Below are 17,440 nucleotides of genomic sequence, written 5' to 3'. Positions count from 1 at the left end.
TCTGACAACAGAAGAGATGTGTAACATCTAATAAGATAACAGTGTGGAAACTAGATAAACGATTTCGTTATAGTGGTGATTTTGCATTAATTACAGTTTTATATATGGAAAGCCCAAAATAATCATGAAAAGGTCAGAAAAGAAGTATGAGGGGTTAAAATATACCAACAGCGATCAGGAGGAGATAGACTGAAAGAACTGGGATCGCTTTTGTGAAAAACGGAGATCACTACACTCTCACTGGAAATCTCTTTCTAACAGAGATGGAGTAAAATGCAAAAAGCTAATGAGGCTTAGTATTATTTAATATCGCTGACATTGGGACTCGCTAATGAATTCCTCAAATAGAAGATAAACAGAATGGAGAAGCTGTCAGTAACGACAGTGAACAGGTGGCGGCGATCATGCACAGCTCAACGGTACTGTAAGGGAAGTCCACGCGAAGAAGACACATGAGCGCGCCTAGGTTGTACTAGATTGGATCAGCGGGGAACTCTATTGTGTTGTGATTGGCTGCTTTCCTTCGGCTAACGAAGTCTAAACCAATAATAGCAGAGGTGCTGGCGCCTGCATCACACTGTAAAAACCAATCACGGCGTCGTCCCTTCGACAGATCCAATCTAGCACCAACCGAACAGCCGAGACTGCCTTCTGTAACCGTACGAAGAAATGGCTGCGTCCGTATGCCGAGTGGGGAGCACTGTGGGTCGAGCCCTTGCCAAAACCCACAGAGTAAGTATCTCTTTAAAGGTCGGACAGAATACTTTGTTAAAAAATGTGGAATATATTGGCGGAATGTTCCGCAACACTAAAAGTGTTCTGGTACGTGCTAGCCAGGAAGCTAGCTAGCTGTGCTGTCCGCTGTACAGCTATGGAGAGTCTGTAACCGGTTAGCATTAGTTAGCTATCACTGAATGCAAGGTCAATCGGCTTATGAATCAATACATATTATAACAGCTACCTAAAGCGCTTTGTCCACTTCATTAAAGATCTTTCAAGCAGTCTTATTGTCGTTTTACTTAAATTTGGTCATTGACGAGGTAACATTTGCTATTTGTCCTCACTTGCCCTCAAAGACAAGTGAGGCTAGCACCGATAGTGTAGCGACTTTGGAAAGACACATGACTACTGTTGTTGGTGCGGCTGAAGAGCTGGATAAGAACTAATACGTCAACTCGAAAATAACATGAAAACGTCGTGATAACACCCGGGTTGGATTATACTTGTGGCATAAATTCAAGATTTTACCAGATTTTGTAATAACAGTACAGTTCTGTTTACTAGTGACAGCCCCTGACATGTCATTACAGCTGTACCGTCTTAAAAAGACACTGCTCTAGAGGGATTTGGGGTTAGCCTTTCGTTTTTTGATCACTCATTCTGCAGGTGATAAAGATTGTGCTAATGAACTGATATTTATTACCTATTAGCGCATACAAAGTCAGAAAAAACATTCTTTCCTCCCAGGTAATCAGTTGTAAACACAGAACAAAATGGATCATTTTAATTAAAAGCCACCGCTAGCAGGAGAGTCCTTTTGAACTTGCAGATAGATCATTGGGATGGTACACCAAATGTTCTTATATTGGGATGTTATGTAGTATAATAAAATATAAAAGTGGTTCTCCAGAGTCCTATTTTAAAATTTATTGTTTTAATGTTTTGCATCTGTAACTTCTCCAGCCCATCCTGCTGTCCTTGAGGCGTGGACAGGCCTCAGTAAGCTATGCCCAGAGTCTGTTAGGAGCCCCTGAAACCCGTCTTACTACACTGGACAATGGTTTGAGGGTTGCGTCTGAGGAGACTGGACATGCTACATGCACTGTAAGAACACGTCATAAATAATGCTATAAGTTGGAGTTGTTTAAGCACACGATAGACACTTTTACTCATGTAAACCTCAGCATATTTATTCAGCACATGCCATCTCTTCTTTGTCACAGGTTGGACTGTGGATCGGTGCAGGCAGTCGCTACGAGAGTGAGAAGAATAATGGAGCAGGCTTTTTCCTGGAGCACATGGCTTTCAAGGTAAACTTCATGACCTTTGCTATCCTACAGGGCTATTTGTTAAAGTAGAATTTATATATCCAAAATGACAGAGGTTGCAATTACATCCCTCCTTCAGTAAATGTGTTTTGTCTTCTTTGCAGGGAACCAAGAAGCACCCACAAACAGCCCTTGAGCAGCAGGTGGAGTCTATGGGTGCTCACTTGAGCGCCTACACCTCCCGGGAGCACACTGCATACTATATGAAGACCCTGACCAAAGACCTGCCTAAAGGTGAGAGGCAAAAAAAAAAAAAAACACAGATTCTTCTCTAGTTTTAATAATACAGTGATCGCCAAGACATCACAGTGAGATAAACTATTTAATAAGAATATAACAATAAATCAGTCATTTATACTTGGTTCTCTACTATGAAGGGAAGAAATTCCAACTTTCATTGTTTCTTAGCACAAAGTATGTGCATTTCTCCTCTTAGTTGTGAACAACATCTGTGTTTTCCAGCTGTTGAGCTGCTGTCAGAAGTCGTGCAGAGCTGCTCCCTTAACGAGGCTGAAATCGAGCAGCAGCGGAGCGTGGTCCTGCGTGAGTTGGAGGAAGTTGAGAGCAACCTGCAGGAAGTTTGCCTGGACCTGCTGCATGCCACAGCCTTCCAGGGGACTGCTCTGGGACACAGTGTGCTGGGCCCCTCCAGCAGTGCCAGGTGGGAGGAGCTGCCTGCTCATGAATATCTCTAGATTATTATTATTATTATTATTATGTCTTAGAACAGCTGTCAGGGGAAAGACCACTCGGGCTATTCGAGTTGGCTCAGTATAGCTTGACTTAGATTTTAGGGTTTTCCATTTAGGTGGTACTACCTGATACCAGGTACTATTTTTACTACCTACTTGGCTGATGTTCCAAGTGATCTTAGGCGAGCTGAAAATGTGACATCAGACTGTTTGCCACCGACTTGCTAGTCAGTGGTGTCACTCGATGATTCCCGAAACCTTCACGAAAATCAAAATTGCCATTTTTGAAACCCAGCAATGAGGAGAAATATGCTTATATTGTACTTTTTTTTTTTTTTTCTTTTCTTTTTTTTCTTTTTTTTTGGAGCTACTAAATTGTCACCTATCTGTTTGCTATCGCAATTTTTATACTGCATATAAATTTATACTGGTATTATTGCAGACAATATGATATGGCACAGTTCTAATGATAGTTGTTATAATTCTTTAACTAACACAGCAAAAAAATCACACAATTTACACCTTTATGTAACAAAATGACTAATCTTTTATACAATGCTCACAGGAATCTGACTCGCCAGGATTTAGTGGATTACATCAACAGCCACTATAAAGCTCCTCGCATGGTGCTCGCTGCTGCTGGAGGTAGGTGTTCTTCCTCTTACGCTGTTAAGACGCATTATGGTGCATTGTGGTGCTCTACATTTCCTTGAAAGCCTTGATGCTTATCTGGTGTGTTTCCTCTACAGGTGTGAGCCACAACGAGCTGGTTGGTTTGGCCAAGTCTCACTTCAGTGGAGTGTCTTTTGAGTACGAGGGAGATGCTGTTCCCGTGTTGTCACCCTGCCGGTTTACTGGCAGTGAGGTGAGACGTGTTAATTAAAAAAACAAATAAAAACTGCATGTTAATTTTTTTTCTTCAGTATTTGTGTTTATACAGATTTCAAAAACCTGGTTCTTGTTTAGAATGAGACGTGGGGACATTCAAAATTATGGTAAATGGTCTTCTTCCTCTCCTCAGGTCCGTATGCGTGACGATGCTTTTCCCTTGGCACACATTGCCATCGCTGTGGAGGGTGCTAGTGCTGCTAGTCCAGACATCGTGCCTCTTATGGTGGCCAACGCCATCATCGGCAGCTATGACCTTACCTACGGTGGTGGAAAGGTTGGAAATGTTATTTATTTTTTAAAATGTACAGTGTAGAACAGATGGCAACGATGAAAGTGTAACTGTAGTATTGAAATGTCCACAAACATGACATCATCATGTTGGTTCTTTATCTTTTAAGCTTTATTTGTTCTCAGGTAAAAGTGTTGCTGCCACAGTGTATAGTATATCAGATTTGAGATTTAAACTCAGAAAGGAGGATCTTGCTGAGATGAACAAGTCTTTGTTATGTCTGACAAGAAAGTGATTAAAATGTAAACAAAAAAAGTACTTTTTTTTTAGTAATACTGTAATTATATTGTGAGTGTCAGCTATTGAATACACAAATCAGTTCAACTGGAAAAACTTGACTCTTGGTTTCTTCTTTAGTTATGAAGAAATATAATAACATATTCCTCCTTCTTCTCTTTTTCAGCACCTGAGCAGCCGCCTGGCTCGCCTGGCGGTGGAGGATAACCTCTGTCACAGCTTCCAGGCCTTCCACTCCTCTTACAGCGACACTGGCCTGCTGGGCATTTACTTTGTGGCCGATAAGAACAACATCGACGACATGATGCACTGGTCCCAGAATGCCTGGTCAGTAATGGTTCACGGACAGAGAGATGCAACGGGAACATTAGAGTCTGTGGTTTGTTGCTAAAGGTTTAATTCCTTCATATTTTGCTCCCTGCAGGATGAATCTGTGCACCACAGTGACAGAGAGTGATGTCGCCAGAGGCAGGAATGCTCTGAAGGCTAGCCTGGTTGGACAGCTCAATGGTACGTAATATCTGTAATGGATTATACACGTGCATATAGTTTTTGCACACCGTTGAAAACCTGGAATTTTTAGATCTTTTTCATAAGCTCCTTTCAAAAAAGTAAAGTCCTAAAACGTTTTTGAGCTGAACATGTTCACTATTAAGCAGCAGAATGAATTTGAGAGCAATGACACTACCTGATGATACTGTGTGCACTGCATCCCTGAAAGTCTCACACAGTACAGTATGTTTTAATTGCAGAAAAAAAGAATGAAAACGTTCTCTTTTTATGAACTCGGACACACCACTCTCATGAATTATAAGTTGACACTCCTGTTTACCTTCTAGGAACAACACCAATCTGTGATGACATTGGCAGACACATTTTGAACTACGGCCGGCGTATTCCTATAGCAGAGTGGGATGCTCGGATTGATGTAAGTTTACTCTAAAGGACAAAAAGATCACAATGTTCTGTGTCTTCACAGCATCATACAGTACCTTCTCAGATTTGGCTTAGTCCTGTAGTCTCTCCCGGATGAGCGTTTTAACTCTAAATCTTTCCTTTCAGGCTGTGACCCCCAAGATGGTGCGTGACATCTGCTGCAAATACATTTACGATAAGTGTCCTGCTGTGGCTGCTGTCGGTGAGTTCTGCTGTACTTTTAGTCTCTTCACAGCAAGGATGCAGCTCCTGCTGCAACTATTTTCTCTAACCTGTCCCTCCTTCTCTCCACCAGGCCCCATTGAGCAGTTACCGGACTACAACAGAATGCGCAGTGCCATGTACTGGCTGAGGTTCTAAGATGATTAGTTATGTGTCTCTTCTTCCTCACCCTTACTTCACCTTCCTCCCCTTATCTCTGCGAGAGTAAACAGTGGATTGTCCACATGTTGGTGTGTCAGCAAAGGCAGCCATCCAACCTCTGCTTCCCGTTTTTGTCCAACCAGCTCATTAACAGTAGCCATCAGGGGGCAGCCAATCTGCATATTTTGTCTTTAAATTGCGTTCTGGTTACATATTGATTGTACTGCACAGGTACTGCTCACCTTATACTGATTTATAAAGGGAACAGAGGGCTGACTTGAATATTGAATAATTATCAGTGTGACATAATATGGTCAGTACTGAATATCACCAGGTGGAGCAAGAGTATATTTATAATTTCTGTAACATTTGTTTCTGTCCACTATTGTACATAACAGAAGCTCTCATTCCAACAAAAATTAAAAAAAAACTGTAAAATATTTGTCTTGTGTCCCTTTGTTAGTCATACAAAAGGATTTCTTAATGATTAAATTATGTAAATACAGAAATGTTGAATATGAATGTAAACAGTACGCGTGTGCACAATATAAGCAAAGAGCTAACCTGGTCTTACTGTGAGTCTCATTCATACCTCACAGTGTTTTTAAAACATAGGTTTGTAATATCAGACCACTAAGGAAAAAGTACTTTTTTAAACACAGCAAGGGCTTTTCAACATAACATTTCTAAACACAGTAGTTTCCTTTAGAAAGCATCAATTGTGTTTCCACATAAGATTTTTCAGCAGAAGGAAAATCTTTAATTGAGCCAAAGCACAAACCACTGCTGTGCAATGATGCACTTTAACTTTGCGATACTTGAAACTTATAAAATCTGGTTAAAGCTGAGGGTTATCTTCCAATTTACACACAGTATAAAAACAAAGAGTGCGCCACAGAACAAGACTAGGACTGGACAGGAATGGATTGTGAGGTTAGCAAGAGAAAACTATTCGTGCAGAAGAGACACCTTGAAGTCAGACTGAAGCATACTAAGGACAAGAACAGATGAGATGAAGCTACAGCTTTTTGACCATAAAGATGCTGCTCATGTTTGGAGAAAAAAGGAGTGGCTACAACCCAAAGAACACCGTCCCCACAGTGAAACACAGGAGTTGGGAGTATTATGCTGTGGATGTGGAGAAAGAAGAATATGTGAAGATTTTGAAGAAAATATCAAGCTGTAAGCAACAAAACTAGTCTGGTCAGTGCTTTGTTTTCCAACACAATAACGACCCAAAACATGCTCCTGAAGAAGACCAAAGTGAGAGTTATTGACTGACCTCATTTGAATCCCATTGAAAATCTGTGAGGTGAACAGAAGAGCAAAGTCCGAGAAGACCATCAAATCTAGAGCAGCTTGACAGATTGGCTAAAGAAGAATGAGCTGAGATTACTCAGGAGGCATGTTTGAGACTTGTTGAAATTCACAACAAATGACTGCAAGCTTTAATCCATCAAAAAGGATTCACAATTATAAATTAGCATTGAGTGGCCCAATAATTTTGCCCCTGGCAGATTTTGTAAAGTAAAATAATGTAAGCATTCAAAATAAAACTAGTTTGTTTGGAAGAGCTGTGTGGGGGCTAATATTTCTGTCTGGAGGTTCTTGGACGTTTAAAGCACTGATGATGTGGTTACTTGACTACCTTCACTTTTAAATCTAAAGTTTTTGCTGGAACTTAAATTGTCACAGTTTTTGAAGTGTTGTAAACATCGCACTTTTTACTTTTCTGAAAAAATTGTATACATTAATGAACACATTATCATTCATGTTGTTGTCCTAAACCAGACGTGCCATTTGTATTATCTGTGCTCAGACTTCATATGATATGTTGGGTTAATCTGTGATCTTTGTCTTGACGTTTAAATTGTGGCTGTGGCCAAAGCGCAGTTTGCCTACTTCAGTTTTGCCACAGTGAATAAGTATTTGCAATTGTCTTCTAATAGCCTGTCCTTACTGCTGCCAATTGCTGCGTTTTATTAACAACGTCTTTAGAACTTAAACATTTCATGAATATTAAGCGGGGCGAACAGTCGGAGAATAAAGTGCTCTCTGATACGCATCAGGCTCATTGTAAACAGCCTACGTCATTAGTCAGTTGAATGGGCAAGTAGGACCTGCTATGACGTATGTTTTATCTTGAATCACACAGATGACATCGTCTGAGGTTCATGTGCTGCTCCGTGTCATGTTGAATAATGCTGCTGGTACAACTCAGTACATCTGTTTGTTGCTGTGTGACATTACTGTGACCTGTGGGTAACTGAAACGGCTCGTAAGCCTGAGGCCCTCAAGGACCCAGCAATCGTAATCTGGCTGCACTCGTAATATATCATTAGTCGGATGAGAGTAAGTTCTTTGATGGGCCCGAATGGAGGTGACTCAGGAAATGAGATAGGCCTCGTCTTGTTGAGTTGCCCTCCTGGCCCTGTAAGACTTTTCCTCCTTGTTCTTCTCCACGGGGCTTTATCTGCAGTCACTTCTCCTTCTAACCTCTTTATACTCACCTCTTCTCCTCTGTGCTCTGTAGAAAGGAAGAAAGATGTGTTCTCACAGCATGTTCCTCTAAGAGTCAATGTTTTTTTTCCTGGGGCATAGGCGTAAAAACACGTCAACGAGGGGCTGTCATGCACAGGGTCAGATCGAAAAGACTGACATTAGTCAAAGAACAAGTTTCAAAACTGGCAGCCAGTGAAAAACTTTTATTCTGTGTTTGTTAATTGGTATTAACAAACACACACAAAAAAAAATTCACCTCACTCACCTCATGTCTTATTTAGTTGCTGTGATTTCCAGCTAATGCATGTTACAGAACAGACTCACTCACACTGTTGTCAGTAAATCTAAACCAGCTCCCAACCACCTTAATGTTTCTAACTCCTTAAATACATTCAGTTAAATTAGACCAAAATGGGCATGTCTCCCACAGTGTTCTTATCACTGTCATGTTTGATGTTCACTCAGTCTGCACAGATGATTTCCAAAACATAAACTAACAAGCATGATGAAAGATGAACAATTTATGGGACATTTCAACACCCAACAATTACTGTTTTCTCGCAGCGTCTCCATGCTTAACTTCTGAATGGACGTGGAGGTGGGCTGTGCTTTGACTCCAAATTGGGGCAACTTTTCAAGTCACTCCAAGCAAGCTATTGTGATTACTATTGTGTTATTTTTAGAAAGAATAAGATAGCACTGAGTGCAAAGGAAATGAGATGAAATGAGGGGAGGGCGATGGGGTGTAGAGATGTAAACGATAAACAGAGAGGGGAAGGGGCAGTGTCACGGCGAGGATTAAAGTGGTTGAAGACGAAGCAAAGGACGAGCGGCTCATCGTCAAGTCCAGTTCAACATCCGACCGTGTTTGGTGCACATTGCTCCTCCGGTGAAGAAGCAGAAGCTGTGAGACAGAAAATACAAGATTACAGGACATCTGAGCATAAAAAGAGCTGCTGTCTTTAACACAGAGGAGGGAGAAGTGCCTTTTTGTCAAGTTACCAACTTTTGATATTGGTGACTGAGTAAGTATTGATTTTGGCTGGCTCTTGACGAGGTTTGCAAAGATTTATCTATGCATGAATCAGAGAATACTGCAGACTATAACAGGAGGATCAAATGGATGGATGATTGAAAGGTTAAGAAACTAAATATTCAGATGATCTAAAATGATTTGCAAAGAACTGTATTAAAGAATTTAGTGTTTCATCATCTTTTTATTGCTGAAGAAATAAAAAGCTATTTTTATTTTTGTACATCAGTTGGATATGTTGTTGTCTTTCCATGCGATCACTCACTGAAGTCTTGCACTGTCACAGTTGTGTAATATGGAGCTGATTCTCTGCTTGCAGACAGTCCTGACCATGAGAAGTGTGCGTGCGTGCTTCTGTTTGGCTCTGCTGCTTCCTTTGTGCGTTCAGAGCCGGAGGAGCAGTCTGGCTGTTGCCAAACTCGATGAAGACACAGAGAGGGACATGCTGGCTGTCGACATCTTAAACCGCAACGGTGCGTTGAGCTCACTGCTCCGATCACAGCATCATCTCGTGCTCAGGCGAGCCCCGCGCCCTGCCTCCCAGGTGCCAAAGAGAGCCCAGCAGGCGTCCCGTTTTGCTCTGTCCCTTGATGTTCCCACCAGCATCCTCAGTGTACTCATAGACCTGGCCAAGAATCAGGACATGAGGACCAAGGCAGCAGCCAATGCAGAGCTGATGGCACGAATAGGCAAGAGGAAATGAAAGCCCCCCGGAGAAGTTTGAAGGCTTGATGGAGGAAATCTCACTTCACAACAGAGCTAACACATTGCGGCACTGACACCTGGTTAGAAACAATGTTAGTTCATGTGAAAGTAGTCATTGCGGTCAGTATCTGTCCTTTAGAGCTTAGATCTGCTTTACTTTTATACTTATATTTAATCCATTTACATTCCACACACAAACCACACCATGGACTGATTAATCACTACAGTGATGTGAAAAAACAAAACAAAAAATCAACAACAACAATCACAACAAGGACACTGCAAACAATGTAAGATGATGCTGGTGTTTAGTCTCAGATACTCACCACTGGCTCCCAAACTGTGACTCGGAGAAGTGTTTTATTGTATTTGCATGCAATCCGTAGAAAACATACAATTAAATCCAATATCATAATCCATTTTTTCTCAAGTCTAATTCATTTCTGCACTGATATCAGGCACGCTTGCCATAATTACAAGCATCAGCAGCCCATAAAGCACAAATGAATGGGTCTCAGCCAAATGAGCCTGCGTCACCCACAGCAGGCGCCGATGGGTGATAACAGGACAAAGACACGCGCAGGATATTGACCTCTGAAAAGAAGAAGAGACCCTTTCTAAAAACCTTTGTTCACTACTGATACATTTGGCAAACAAGTCACAGCTATTCTTAGTCTGAAGCCCTATCTGCTCTGGATTAGACTAACATCTATGGCATAATTAATCTGTGCTCTTACACCGAGCAAGAAATGTGAAGCAACAGAGTGAAATAAACTGCTCATCTGATTTACACTGTGAGGCTTTTTTCTTCTTCTCTGTTTTATGCTGACCATGACTTTGGCTTGATTTAAATATCATCTTCACACTTTTGGACCTCAAAACGTGCTGATATAACAGAAACTAAATGAAACAAATCACTTCAATTACTGTGATTATAATACAATAAATATAAGTAAAGAAGCCACTAATACCCTGCTGAGCAGCAGACAAACTATCTGGAATTAAAATAAATGCTCTTACAATAGTATTAGATTGTTGCCTTAGCTGGCATTAATTAGCTTGGGGTTGTTTACACTGCCATGAGAATATTATAACAGTATTATCTCTGTTTTTTTTCCAAACCTTTAGCCTAAAAGCATCTCTTGTAGCAGTTACCACGGGCGGTAAACCACAAATAAAACAAGTGTTTCTGCTTTTAAACAGTAATTTTACTCTGTGTTTAAGCTGGAGCTTTGTTTCCCATGACACAGCTCTATAGTCTGACGTATCTGTCTGGTGAAGCATACTTAAAATATGAACTTATTATGAAGTTCAAATAAATACAACTCACATCATCATCATCACAAGGCAGTTATCACCATAAACTGCAACTGGAGTGTACTCTGATTTATGTAATGAGTGCTCTCATCTGTGACACCGCAGTCTTTATTTGTCCCTTTCAGTTTGGCTTCCAAGTTGTTGCACACATTGGCCGAGACAGCTGCTAAGAGTACAGGAAATACACTCGGACTGAACATTAAAGTCAGTAAGTAACCATTTTCCCTCCTAACAAAACCTACAGCGTTTGCCTGTCTGAGCATTATTTGAGTATTCCAAATTTTCACTATTCCACTGATGATGAGATGAGAAATGCTTTGTTTATCCCATATCTTTTGAATTGGACACTTTTATAGTTGTGATGGAGAGGAGGCTTGTGAGAGGAGGCATATTTGGGAAATTCTTTTGAATTTACCAAATAACCTGTTGAAAAAAATCTGGCAGATGGTTCTTTGTCAGACAGATATATTGTGTTATGGAGGATGATAATGTGCGGTATGAAAGATTTCCTGTGTGTTTCTTTGTGACAGCAGAGCTGAATCAGTCTGTTAGAGAAGGAGCTCTGCTGCCTGTCCAGTAAATCATGCAGAGGTTTCTCAGGATTATCCATGATGGATGATGGTTTTTCAGATGCCTCGTCTTCATCACAGCTATAAAAGTGTCCAGTTTGCCACCAGTCAGAGGGCCAGCCTTCCTAATCAGTTTATTCAGACTGTTGGTGTCACCAGCTTTGATGCTGCTCCCTGAGCAGACCACAGCAAAGGACACTGAGTGATAGAAAACCTCCATCACTCTGTTGCACATTGAAGGAGCTCAGCTTTTGCAGGAAGCAGAGCCTGCTCGTGCCCTGTTTATACAGCCTGTGCTGGTCTTCCAGTTGTACTCCTCCACCATATCCAGATCCTGTCCCGTAAACGATAAACAGAGAGGGGAATGGATTGTTCAGCCAACCTCTTCCTTCTGAAGTCCATCACCATCCAGGTGGTGTCACTGCTTTACAGATGATTCCTCACAGACCACCCCACAAACAGTTTAGTCCTCCTCTCCATCACTAATACATCCAACCACCGCAGAATCATCAGAGTATTACTGTAGGTAGCATGACCAGGAGGTATAAGGGAAGTCTGAGGTGTACCAGGAGAACGGGAATGGAGAGAGCACAGATTCCTGTGGAGCTACTGTACTGCACATCAACCAAATCACACAGAGCTCTGTTCAGCATACTGCACCCTCTTTGTGAGATAGTCAGCAATCCATGAGATGGTCGAAGTTTACTGACATTTCCTGTAGCTTTTCTCACAGCAGCAGCCGATTCATTCAAAATGCACTAGAGAAATCAACGAAAGTGAGCTTCACTGTTCAGTCATTACTGTACAGATGCACCAGCATGCAGATGATCTCATCATCTTATCATGATGTGGTCTGTATGTGGTGGTCACATTTGAAGATTAAAGATTTCTGTATATTTAAATGTTTTGTAATAAAATAGATTATGTATAAATTGCCCAGTAAAGTTACATATGTAACAGCAGAAAGTTCCTACCTGCAGTTCCTTGCTCATCCACAAGATGTCCTTTGCTTTCTTTTTTACTTCCGTAATTAATTGAAATCTTCATCCACTATCCTTTGAGGTGCAATTTTAACATTTTGGATGAATAGGTGTTTTCACAAGTAATGAGTATGCCCACTGGATAGCATGTTGTTTAAAAAAAAAAGAACGACACTAACCCTAAAATAAAGACAGGTACATTCAAAATGGCGCAGGCTTCAATTACAGCCGTTAGCAGGTGTTATTAATTAGCAGTTCAGCAAGCTAGCGGGAAGGCGCTTCACGGGAGGAACACTACAAACGTAAGGGTTCATCTAAGGATTTTGCTTCGCTATGATTTGTTTTAATTACCACGAACAGATTTAATATAAACCGTGAACTTTAACGAGCATTTTCTTTATTTTTCTTGTTTTTGTGGAGCCATTGTCTTTGTTTGTGACGGTGTACACTTTGTTCACGGGCGAGAAAGCCTAGTTTAGAAATGGCTAAATCCCCCATGTTTAATAGGTGAACTCCAGTGTCCTTTAATTCATGTATTTTAAATTGTTAGCGGCTTTCATTTGTCTAAACATCCGTTTTAGCTGGATTGAGAGATAAACGAGTACACAGAAATGTATCTGCTGCTTTTTCCTACAGTAACTTCTTGACTTTTAGGATTTTCCTTTGGTGCGCACAGGTGATGTCAGACAATGACGTGTAGCCCAGTGTGATAACACCTGACAGTGCGCACACACCTCGTCAGCGTGAGCCAATCCTCCAGTGTGATGTGCTGAGCAATGAACTATGACCTAATTTGTGAAAAGTACACGTGTTCTCATGTCCTCCAGCATTATAAAATAATGCTGTAATTAAAGCGTACATTCCCCTAAATAACATCTTTCCTCAGATCACCTCAACCGCTTTGGAGCCTCACAGATTCAATTCAGTTTTGAAGCCACTAAGCAGTAGAGTTGGTTAGAATTAGGTTAGTGCTGCTCTGCTGAACACACTGCCTGATTCTTCATGCAGCTGTGTATTTTTAATTTTAGCTGAACTTTCTTTAAGATACTGGGTTATTATAACAAATTAAAATCCAGGGCCAGTGGGAGTGTTTATGCAGGATTTCTCAATAAAGCTGATGAGTTGCAACCAGATCAACAGTCATCAGCACAAAGGTCAGTGACCAAGTGTTGCAAGAAACGGCAACAAGAGAGGAGCGTGTACTTTATTTCAGAGGCTTTTGTGGTCCACACTGCTGGGAGCAGCGCTTCGGGAACAAAAACGATCAACATAAGGATTATATTCAGACAGGGTTGGGAGAAGTCTTGAGTTTCCCAAACTGTAAGAGTTATTATTCTTGATTGTTTCTTTTCTTTTTATTGGGACATAATCATGAAATTGAAGGAATGGCCTCCAGTTCCAGAATTTGCTGAAATCGTTTTCCTAATTTTATTACTGGTATTTTCAGTTTTAAACTGCAAAGCTGCCACTGTCTCCTTCTGTCTCCTCCTCATTTTTCACATGAAGCCTAGCTGCCACACTGATCATACTTATAATTGCAGGTCGAGTTGTTCTCATATGGATTATGCGATGAGGTCACTCAGCCTTTTCACGCCATCTAACCTCTCCAAGTAAGTGCTTTGTGATGGTTGTCACCCTTAGCTCTTTTGCCATTTTTAAATTTTTTTTTTAAATATGAGCTGATGACCTGACGTCTTACACCTTTTTCTCAGGTGTGTAACAGCGAGCGTGTCAGCTAGTGCCTCCATGACCCAGCAGCTCCTGTCGGGTCGAGTTCCTCGACCGAAGCCTTTCAGGGTCACGAATGCTGACCGCAGTGTGAAAAAGGGTATAATGGCAGACACGCTAGAAGACCTGACAAATAAGGTGAGAGAAAGATGTGAGGTGTAAAAATGCTGTGTGTGTCGGTGGGGGGGGACTTGGTCAGCAGCTAATAATCATGGTAAGGTGGTCACAAAGCATTTGGACTAAAAACAGAGGAATCAGGGGGATTCTGTGGTGTGTATTGACCATTGAAATTAGATAAAGGTTTGCCACTTGTTGCTGCACCATCTGAAGTGATTGAGTGTGTTTCGAGCTCATGTAAGTGAAATGTAACAAGAAAAAGGGCTGGTGTCAGACTATAATAATGTTAATTTATAAAGAAGCCAAATTTAATCAAGCCTAAAGTCTCTTAGCAAGATCTGAATGGCTTCAGTATGCCTTGGCATTAATTCAGTGCTCCTTGTAACTTTTGGTAAAGGGATGAAAAACAGGCTCCCTGAATCAGCTTCTTAATGTTGGCTGTGGAGAGTGCCGTCTGACAGAATGGTGTAAAGGCTCCGATGGGTGTTGAAGGTTATCATATGTGATTCATAGCGTTTTCATTACTCATCAAGCCGTCTGGCTGTTGCCTTAACAATGGGGTCATCACAGAAGAGACTGCTCCCAAAATAAATGTTTCAGAACAGCTGTGTAATAACTGCTTTATGGTTTGCGGCATATTTTCTTGTGATGAGGTCACTGTACGTATTTATTTTATTTTTTCCTCATCTCTACTCTCGCTCAGGTCAGTGACTCGTTGGGTATACTGTGCGTTAGTGCGTTGGTGTTGGATGAAGATGGCACTGGTGTGGACACAGAGGAATTCTTTCAAACGCTCCCAGAAAATGCTGTTCTGATGGCTCTGCAGAACGGACAGAAGTGGAGCCCACATCCTGTATGTAGTTTTGATTAGCCACTAGATGGCACTCTTGGCCAGCAACTTTACTTCATTGTGGCCTTGCAAATATTAACATATTGATAGCCAGTGATTCTTTGATGTAGACTGATAGAAAGGCATAATGCAGAAGCCATGAATATGGACCAGTCTGTGTTGTGATACATTGGCTATCCAGTTAAATATTTTATCCATCAAATTAAATGGAAGGGCAACATGCCATTTGTTGTGCAAAGGCAGAACGCAGAGTGAACCTCACATTAGTTTCTCCCCACTCAATATTTTTGAGAAAAATGGAAGGCAGGGGTCTGATACTAATTGGACATGAGGGATTCGTGAGATTGCAGTAACATTCACCCAAAAGCAATTAACTTTCTCAATAAGTGATACATGCATTAATTTGGACCCCTTCCCAAATGTTTTCTGCAACGACCCCTCATTGACCCTTTCTCATTGTCATTTGCTACTCACATCATCGCTGGCAGGAGCGCCATCAGTGTGTAGTTCAAGTGTGTGGCGGTGGAGTTGAGCGCTGATTTGTGCCCATTTGTCCTGACTCATATCCCTCATCCTGTCGCCCCCCCAGTACAACCTCTCCAGAGATTGCCTTATTGACTGCAGGCAGCAACAGCAGCGGAGAGATGTGGTCAAGCTGACCTTTGACCTCTACAAGAACAACCCCAAAGATTTCATTGGCTGCCTGAATGTGAAGGCAACCCTGTATGGTGTTTATACTGTGTCCTATGACCTGCGCTGTTACGCTGCCAAAAAGATGCTAAAGTGAGTGATGGAGGCTGCCAAAATATTCTGATATTTTTGTATTTTGTGTTGAACTGTTATGTAACTGATTGTTTTTTCAGAGCATCTCTGTGGCATCTTTACTGAAACATATTGTTTGTAGTAATAGCTTAATCCACTTAGAGCTGAAAACTGATCAGTGTGAATGAATTTCTAATGCATAAATTAGCACGATTATCTTTTAAGAATTTTTAGTATTTTTCCCCTCCTGTGCTTCTCTTATAAAAGTATTAAAAGCAGACCCTTGTGTATAAATGATGCACTCAGGTTTGAGCGTGTACACCTGTGTGGGTGGTGAAATGCGCAGACCCTAGAAGACCAAAGGCTAGATTTTACTGAGATTAATTTTGTTATGTCATCGCTGCCGAGACCTGCTGGTTTTCAGCTTTGGCTCGGAGCTTCAGTTGAGAGGATTACATTTTCCAGACTTGTCAAATGCGATGCTCTTATTGCAGGATGTGTGGTTTAAAAGGTCGTGGATATCAGTTTTATGAAATGCAGTTGATGTCAAAATTGAGCATCTGAGGTCGTGACTATCAAGACTATCTGGCTTCCTTGTGTTGTGACTTGTCTGAATTATACCAGACTGATACTAATATCTTGTTACATGCAGGCTGTTTGTGTGGGCCTATTGGTTTCCACTCATGTCGCTGTAAATGGGAACTGGCTATTTATGACCATCCTCCCTCTTGTTCTCATGCGTGTGATTCCAGGGAGGCTCTGCGATGGACCATCTTCTCCATGCAGGCCACAGGCCACATCCTGCTGGGCTCCTCCTGCTACATCGAGCAGCTGCTGGAAGAGGAGGAGCAAGTGGAGAAGAGCCTGGCGCTGCCACAGGAAAGCAGGATCAGACAGCTGCAGAACATGCTGCTGGGAAAGATTTCTTACTTATGATAGACTGACAGTGGTGAGGTTGAGCTCTTACCCACTCTTAGATGTACGTCAGTGTAGTTGTCACAGATGAAGCATGCAGTTCGTTTCATCATCTCATAGTTTCCAGTGCAGTTTGGCAACGTCATGAATTCAGCAGTCTCTTTTCAATGTCACTTTTTTTTTTTTTTTTTTTTGCTGTTACATTTGTTTACCTCTTATGTATGTATAAACCAATGCCACAATTTATTCCTCTAAAATCACTTTTACTCACTATTGTGCAACTTTTTCCTATGAAGATATAATAAATAAAAGCAACTGTTTTTATTTTGCCATTCCTGAAAGTTCATTTAAATGTGAATGCAGCAAACCCACAAGACACTTTGTGTGTGTGTGTGTGTGTGTGTGTGGGGGGGTTACAGAACTAGCAACAGGTCCAGCTGTCTCTCCCACGCTTCCCTAATTGTCCCCTGGGCTGCAGTGTCCTGTCAGCTGCAGCCTGCCTCTGT

The 17,440-nt window shown here is 41.4% G+C and overlaps 3 protein-coding genes across 5 annotated transcripts; all 3 read left to right on the top strand.

Moving 5' to 3' along the window:
* Positions 1-580: 580 nt before the first annotated feature.
* LOC120715887 (cytochrome b-c1 complex subunit 1, mitochondrial) lies at positions 581-5,896 on the top strand. The gene is made up of 13 exons (XM_040003136.1): positions 581-732; positions 1,684-1,824; positions 1,944-2,030; positions 2,153-2,282; positions 2,511-2,709; positions 3,306-3,385; positions 3,490-3,605; positions 3,762-3,905; positions 4,324-4,484; positions 4,582-4,667; positions 4,997-5,085; positions 5,220-5,295; positions 5,389-5,896. The coding sequence occupies exons 1-13, from the start codon at positions 670-672 to the stop codon at positions 5,451-5,453; spliced, it is 1,437 nt and encodes a 478-aa protein (XP_039859070.1). The 5' UTR covers positions 581-669; the 3' UTR covers positions 5,454-5,896.
* Positions 5,897-8,749: 2,853 nt separating this feature from the next.
* LOC120715889 (urocortin-3-like) lies at positions 8,750-10,482 on the top strand. Of its 2 annotated transcripts, XM_040003140.1 has the most exons (2): positions 8,750-8,983; positions 9,311-10,482. In XM_040003140.1, the coding sequence occupies exon 2, from the start codon at positions 9,323-9,325 to the stop codon at positions 9,692-9,694; it is 372 nt and encodes a 123-aa protein (XP_039859074.1). In that variant the 5' UTR covers positions 8,750-8,983; positions 9,311-9,322; the 3' UTR covers positions 9,695-10,482. The 2 variants fall into 2 exon arrangements, with proteins under 2 accessions (XP_039859074.1, XP_039859073.1); XM_040003139.1 differs by lacking the exon at positions 8,750-8,983 and having other exon boundaries at positions 9,008-10,482.
* A 2,254-nt stretch (positions 10,483-12,736) lies between these two features.
* cidec (cell death inducing DFFA like effector c) lies at positions 12,737-17,070 on the top strand. Of its 2 annotated transcripts, none has more exons than XM_040003137.1 (6): positions 12,737-12,864; positions 14,104-14,172; positions 14,275-14,428; positions 15,111-15,260; positions 15,847-16,040; positions 16,772-17,070. In XM_040003137.1, exons 2-6 carry the CDS (start codon positions 14,120-14,122, stop codon positions 16,953-16,955), a joined length of 735 nt encoding a protein of 244 aa, XP_039859071.1. In that variant the 5' UTR covers positions 12,737-12,864; positions 14,104-14,119; the 3' UTR covers positions 16,956-17,070. The 2 variants fall into 2 exon arrangements, with proteins under 2 accessions (XP_039859071.1, XP_039859072.1); XM_040003138.1 differs by lacking the exon at positions 12,737-12,864 and adding an exon at positions 13,754-13,882.
* Positions 17,071-17,440: the final 370 nt, after the last annotated feature.

The sequence above is a fragment of the Simochromis diagramma genome, unplaced genomic scaffold, assembly GCF_900408965.1.
Source record: "Simochromis diagramma unplaced genomic scaffold, fSimDia1.1 OVJJ01000646.1, whole genome shotgun sequence".
In the NCBI taxonomy this organism is placed as follows: domain Eukaryota; kingdom Metazoa; phylum Chordata; class Actinopteri; order Cichliformes; family Cichlidae; genus Simochromis; species Simochromis diagramma.
The sequence above is the reverse complement of the archived record's forward strand: the minus strand, read 5'-3'. Positions and strand labels throughout refer to the sequence as shown.